This window comes from Buceros rhinoceros, unplaced genomic scaffold (genome assembly GCF_000710305.1).
Source record: "Buceros rhinoceros silvestris isolate BGI_N320 unplaced genomic scaffold, ASM71030v1 scaffold13067, whole genome shotgun sequence".
Lineage (NCBI taxonomy): Eukaryota > Metazoa > Chordata > Aves > Bucerotiformes > Bucerotidae > Buceros > Buceros rhinoceros.
The window spans coordinates 8,293-15,492 of record NW_010421617.1 but is presented as its reverse complement, the minus strand read 5'-3'; the positions used below and the strand labels follow the sequence as shown (position 1 = coordinate 15,492).

Genomic DNA, 7,200 nt, shown 5'->3' with positions numbered 1-7,200 from the left:
ATTTAACCATCTGCAAAGTGTGTTCCTGTTTTTAAGTTGAAAATTGCCAGCTACAGCCAGCAAACTGGAATAGCCCAAAGCAACCTGAAATTAGGGACTGTCGTGAATCGACGTTATTATTAATTACTTCAGCTTGCATTTCCCTTTTAAAAGTAAGAGCTCAGAAATGTTTAGATGAATCAGTTTGTACACTTTTTAAGGGGAAAAAGTTAAGACTTTTTTTACAAGCAAGTAGTGTAGCCCGGGAGAAAGTTTGATTAAGGTTACACAAATTGATTTCCACTAATCGGCACAACTACTGCACAGAGTACTGCCGGCATCTGCCAGGAGAGGGCTCTGTGGCCACGGGGATAACACAAAACTGCCCCACTCTTCACCATTATTTTTGTTCTGTAAAAAAAGAGGTTTTGAAAGCCCTCCTGAATTCCTAAGTCCCATACAAAGAACGAACGTGATTCGGGACTTTAAATGCAGACCAGAGAAGAGCCACAGGATTAAACGGTGGGAGGAATAAACAGTAGGAAAGAGAGAGAACAAGCAGCAGAAGATGCATCTTAATCAAGCTTTCTCTCGGGTAAACAGTAAGGCAAACCCAAACCCTCAAGCCACCACAGACTCAGTGATACCGTTGTTGTCATCTTTTAATGGCTCTCTTTGCTTAGTTGGGCTTCCTAAGCCTATGAAAAGGGGATAGGGAAGCTCAGAGTATGCTGAAAAATACTGGTAAGTAATGGCAGTAGGGTAAAATTGGGAGCTACAAACCACACTGCTATATAAAAAGCAACATTTTGACAGTCATATCTTGGATTTCAGTTTATACGGTTCTGTATCCTAGGGCCAAGCATGGTAATGGATGAGCACAGCTTGATGATCCCCATCAATGAAGATGCCTACGAAGTTCTTAAGAAAAGAGAGGACTGTCTAAGTAATCTCATTTGCAGAAAGTTTGCCTGTACATTGACCTTCAAAAGTGCAAAGTGCGCTGGTGAAGTATACAGGAAAACACTGAAGCAGGGAGTTGACATTTGTGTTTGTAAGGATGATCTCACAAGACACAAGGCTGATGCTTTGGTGAATGCGGCCAATGAACATCTTGATCATGGGGGAGGCCTTGCTCTGGCCCTTGTGAATGCTGGGGGGCTAGAAATACAAAAGCAATGCAGCAGTTACATCCAAAAGCATGGAAAACTCTTGGCTGGCAAAATAGCAGTGACAGGTGGAGGGAAGCTTCCTTGTAAGAAAATTATTCATGCGGTTGGTCCAAGGTGGAGCTATTTAGAATGTGAAAGATGTTGTGACCTACTTCAGGAAGCTATTGTGAATGTTCTGAAGTATGTTAGTGCTCCAGAAAATGATATAAAGTCTGTGGCGATCCCAGCAGTGAGTTCAGGCCTTTTTGGCTTCCCGATCAGTTTGTGTGCTGAAGTGATTGTAAGGGCTATAAAGAAATTTGTTGAGGCAAATCCACTGAACTGTCTCAGGGAAATCCGCCTGGTGAACATTTATGAGCCTACAGTTGCAGAAATGAAGAAGGCCTGTGAACAGCTCCTGGGTGATAGCAGTTCGCTTCAGGAAATTCCTTCAGCTTCACCAAGCCAGCCTTCAGCTTTCCTCAAACATGGAGGCATTCGCTTGGCCATGGTAAAAGGACTCCTTGAAGAGCAGAAGGTAAGTCTGCCCTGTAATGTGTTGGACATGGAGTTGCCTTCAAGTCCTTGCAGGATTTGGAGCCCAAGAACACATACTGTAATTGGTCGGCTAAATAGTTACCTGCTCAGCCTGAGGAGAATTTACAAATGGTAAATAAATTCTAGCACAAGGAGTTGGTTGTTTTTCTCAATGAGCTACATCACAGAAATGGCATTTGCTTTTAGCAAATACTACATCTTAAAATACCTAATTTTTAAAGAAATATCTTAATTGAATAGGAAGTTCTTTTTTTTTTTTAATGGGAGAGGAAAAGCTCACAAAGTTGACGTTGTGGGGAATTTTGTTAACCAATTCAACAGCATGGAAAGATACCACATGCTTTCAAGACTATGAGGAAAATATGCTCTAAAGTCTTCCGTCTAGATAATCTTCAACAATTAGAAGAATTACTGCTGTTATCAGTGTTGTGTAAACAAGTTTTTTGCATTTTACGTATTTAGTTTGAAATACAGAAGATCTATTATGGAAATGCGCTGTTTCCACTAGGAACTGGAAGTAACCAAAGCTTTGCAGTTCCTGCCAGCTTGGTGGTGAGGGCCTGCTGCCCTAACCTGGGGAACACCTCCGTGGGCTGCGAGAAGAGATGTAGCTGTAGTTCCCTCTTGCTCATTGATAATTGGCTGCAAATTTCATTTGATGAGGCATGTATGGGTCACTTCTATAGCTGTGGTGATAATTCTGTTTGAATACGCTCTGGTGACTTGATCGGGTCTTACGGCGTTGGCTTCTGACGAAATGTATGATTCTGCAGCCACGAGCAGGTGAATCCTTCGATTTATTCCAGCGCTCTCCTCAGTAGCAAGAGAACCTCTCAAACAGCTGGCCTGCTGCAGTCAGTCTTTTTTAAAGGAATTCTTCCCGGAAAGAATGCTCTCGGTAGTAGCAAGGCTTGCAAATAATAAGTTTGAAGTATACTGAAACTTTGCACTCTTTTCTTCCAGACTACAGCTATTGTGAATTTCGTGTCTGACTCTCCAGCTTCAAAAAAACTGATGCAAAAAGCGGGTTCAGCCCTTGAGGAGGAACTTAAGTCTGAACTTGGACAGTCAAAGAAATTCATAGTAACAGAAGGGTATAATCTGCCCTGTGAGATTGTACTGCACATAAAGCTGTCATACCATGACAAGGAGTTAATGGATAAGGTAATGATCAGTTAGATTGGACTGTAATTGATTTTCTTATTGAGTCATGTTTCATGTTGAGGACCAAAACACTTGTTTTTCCTGCAGCAATTGCGAGATGCAGTGACAAGATGCCTGCATCGCCGTTGGGACTGGCCACATCCCTCAGTTTCTTTTCCAGCATGTGGGATTTGGTCATTAATGCTGCCTGCTGATAGGGCTGCAGAGATCATGATGGAAGAGATTTTAAATTTTGCCAAGGCACACCCTGAGAAGAAGATAGATGTGCAGTTTGTCTTTAGCCCAGACGACCACAATGCCTATGAGGTAACAAATCTGTTGTTAACTACCAATAAGGAAAACCCAAAACTGTAAAAATATTCCCATAGAGGACTACAAATTAAGATAATCTAATTCTGTGCTCCTTACAACCTTTGTGAGTGGCAGGTCCCCTTATGAAAGTATTTGCCTCATTAACAAGTGTTACTCATCTTCAAAAATCTTTATTTTCTCTTCACTAAACTGGAAGTCTTCACCACGTGGTCTGGTAACAAGGGGAGGGAGCTCTGAAATTCTCATGACTTAGAAGAAAGATTCTACTTCTAACTCAGTAGGGAATAAATGTATTCCTCCTCAGGAAATGTATTTAACTCTTTTTTTCTGTTTCAAGTTCCAAGGGCAAACCACTATCAACACATTCTATGACCTAACATGACAGAAGGGATGTAAACAGACAGTGCATCACTTCAACTGCAGTGTCCCCTTTTCCATCTTTTGGCTCTTCGGCTGATGTGACTAATACACATCTATTTTAGATAGCCATCTGTTGTCAAAGTACAGAGATTGCTTTTGTTCCCATTTAACTTCAACTGTCTACAAAGAGTGAAAGAACTAGGTGGAGGGGAGTTGGAACTAGGTGACCGTTAAAGGTCTCTTCCAACCCAAACCATTCTATGATTCTAAGATCAGATCCATGTCCTGTAATGGTCCTGTAAACTCTAAAGAAAGCTGGATGACAGCTCTGTGCTCATCACTTAAGCCCTTGATAATCAGGGCACAGCAGAAACTATTTTGGCTGAAAAAAGAAGGAAGGACAATTTGCCAGGCGCCCAATCCACTGCATAGCAGAGCAGCGCTTCTCAGGGGGCTTCCATGTGTGGTCACAAAGAGGAGCTTTGGAGTAAAGGCAGAAGAACAGTCTGGGTTTTAAAACCGAGTAAGGATTCAGCAGCATTGACCTGCAAGTAAAGTACATAAAGTAACCTTTCTGTACTGTGGATCCACGAGTTCTGCCACCACCACAGGGAGAGACGGTATAGGTGCCATTTAGTGCGTACCTTAGGAGACGCAGAACAGACCTGCATTTGGTATTGTCCGGAATAAAATACTGGGAAAAGCTGACAAATGTCAGCTGTTAACAGTTTCAGAATTTGGGGGGTGGTGTGGTGGTGGTGTGGTGTAACTACAGCTGTAAACTACTTATCTAACTGAGTTTTGAAAAGGATTGCATATTTCACCATGGAGATTGCAAACTGCTCCTAAACTTTTCTCTTTCAAGGTTTTCCAGAGAAAATTTCATTCAGCAGCCCAGAAACTGGGAAAAAACCAATACTACAAGAGAAGTGATCATTTTAGTAAGTAACAGAAACAGCATTTCAAGTAAATGAGCACTCCAGATCTGAGAATCTGAAATAGCTTAATAGAAAGGACTTAATATTTGCATGTGTCTTGGGGAAAGGGGGAGGGAAAAATGCGTGAAAACTTTGTAATTTTACATGAACAGGAATGGATCTGTGCAGGCTGTTTTCAAACACAAAAATCGTCAGTGGCTAACTTGGTGAAAGTCATATAGTGGAAGGCAAATAAATCCTGCTTGTGTGGGTTTTGTTTGTTGTTTTTTTTTCTGGAAACCTTAGCTCCTGGTATCTGATCACCTTTTTTTTTTTTGAGCATATCAGAAGATTAGAGTGTTTCTTGCACTGCACATCTTGGATTGCATTTAGGAATTTGTGACAGCACTTGAAAGCTCTTCACTCTTCCAACGCACTCTTTATATAAAGTTATATATAAAAAAATACCTTTCTTCCAGGTACTGAGTTGGGCAGTCAAAGCATAAAGGAGACTGCAAACAGTGAACCAGCTATTGAGCTTAAAGGGAACATGTGTGCAGCATGGGAAGCAGCGGAACCGTGGATCCAAAGCATGCTCCACATTCAGAAAAGTCACCGTGCTGTTCTTGAAAACAACTACATTTTTAGCCTCGGTAGAAAAGAGTTTGCAGAGCTCTTTCGAGAGCAGCATTCTAGTGTGCGTGTAGTGGAAGAAGTGAGAGGTGGAAGAGCAAGACTGAGATTTGAGGGCCCTTCTGACGCTGTGATTGATGCAGTGCTCACAACTGAAACATTACTGCTTCGTATGCAAGAGGAGGCGGCAGCCAAGCAAGAGGAACTGCTGTACTTAATGGGTAGGTAAAGTGAAGAAGAGACTAGTTAAGTAAATAAGTGCCTAAATAAGGTCAAGTGTGAAGCAACATCTATCCGTGTATTGCTGAGAGAGGACAGACCTGCAGTCAGCTCTCACACACACTGAGCACTGCTTTAATTAATGGTATTACTGTATTTTTATCGTGTTTGTACAGTCATTCACTACAGAGACCATTGTAGGAAAGTTGGGCTGTGGAGAGATGTGATGGAGAAAACAAACTGCTTTTTTTCGGTTCCCTCTCTCTGGTTTCTTTAATAAATGTAGAAAAAAATTGAATATATTTATATGTCAGTCCCTCTCAATATTAGCATTACTGGCTTTACTTTGGAGAATATTTAACATTCTTTGTTCTTAATTGAACTAAAGTAAAACTGAACAAACTAAAGTATTGCCTTTGCTTCAGAAATTATGTGGAAATTTTACCCCTTTTTTGTACCCAGGCCAACAGGAAGCAGGTCAGCTTTCAGAAGAAAAATTTCACAAGACAAATGCTACTAAGTATGTCCAGATGTCACCAGTGGAATCACACCTTCAGGAGTTTAAAGACAGGCAGAAACAGTTTGAAAAAGCTGGGCTTCATGTTCTCAAGGTATAGAGGGTATTCATGGAAAAAACAAACCTCAGCTGATATATTTGAACTGACGTTTAACACATGCTTAAAAAAACTGAGATGAACTATTTCAATATATTGCTTTTAAAAATTAAATCATACTAATCCTTAAAACAGATGCAGTCTTTGTTCCTAAGTAAAATATTTTAAACTTAATGCAAAAATCCCTCACAAAGCTTGGTTAAATCCTGAGAAATCATATTCCCATGATTTCAGAGGGATGGTGGCACAGTTCTTTTTCTGTGCATCGGCTGCTCTCTTATCTCCTGCGGGGGTCGATGCATATAGGCTAAGTGGTTCTTATGCTGAGGAACGCAGCCTGAACAACAGCACTTGTGGATTTCATGGATATTGATCTGTTTGCTTATGCTACACCATTACTCATGTTACAGATTGAAAAGATACATAATCCTCTTTTATCTGCTGCATTCCAACAAATGAAAAAAGAAATGGAAAAAAAACGAGGTACCTCCAAGATAACCCACAAGTTGTACCAGCATGTTCCCACTCAGTTCTGTAGCGCGGTCTGCCAAACTGGGTTTCACAGGATGTATTCTCCACCAACAGGTAACAGCTTGCTTTGGCATCTTTAATCAAAACAAATGGTGACTGACTACTGAAGTTGGATTAAAATTAGAAAAAAAGGCATTCCTAAACAAGAATGTTTCTTACCCGCATTTAGAACTTTTTATCGGCAGTAAGATTTTCCTGGCTTTCCTTCCTGACAGAGCAGAGTCAGTAAGGCTCTGGGTTCCGGTAAGCCTGGACTCCAGCCTAGCCCAGCCTCTGGTGACAGAATTGCTCAGATACACATAGTGCCATGTCCAAGTTTTATTCTGTTGTGTCACTCCAGTAACACTAAATGTCACACTGAATCAAGCAACAGTCTCTTAGTACTGCCACCCCAAGAGAACCAGTTGTTAAAGGCTTTTTTTTTTCTTCTGAAAGTTTTTCTTTCTTTTTCCAGAACAAAAATACGGAGCTGGCATCTACTTTAAAAAGAACCCGAAAAGCCTAATTGAGGGTAAAGATACGTGGGAAACAGACTCTAAACTGTACGTGTTTGAGGCTGATGTATTAACAGGCTTATACACTACAGGCAAGCCGTGCTATGTGGTGCCACCGGCACTGGAGGGGAATGCCACTGAGTGGTATGACAGCCTAGTAGATGATGTACACAATCCTGACACCTTTGTCATTTGCAACAGTTTTGGGGCCCTTCCACAGTATTTGTTGACTTGTTCCCAAGTGAGAGACATGTTTATGGCCCTCTGA

General features: G+C 41.2%; 1 protein-coding gene across 1 annotated transcript; it reads left to right on the top strand.

Moving 5' to 3' along the window:
* Nucleotides 1-679: 679 nt before the first annotated feature.
* Nucleotides 680-7,200, top strand: PARP9 (poly (ADP-ribose) polymerase family, member 9). Its single transcript, XM_010139741.1, is given in 9 exon segments — nucleotides 680-717; nucleotides 831-1,668; nucleotides 2,652-2,852; nucleotides 2,940-3,158; nucleotides 4,390-4,465; nucleotides 4,921-5,295; nucleotides 5,756-5,904; nucleotides 6,318-6,492; nucleotides 6,893-7,200. Coding segments are annotated over 9 exon segments (2,379 nt in total).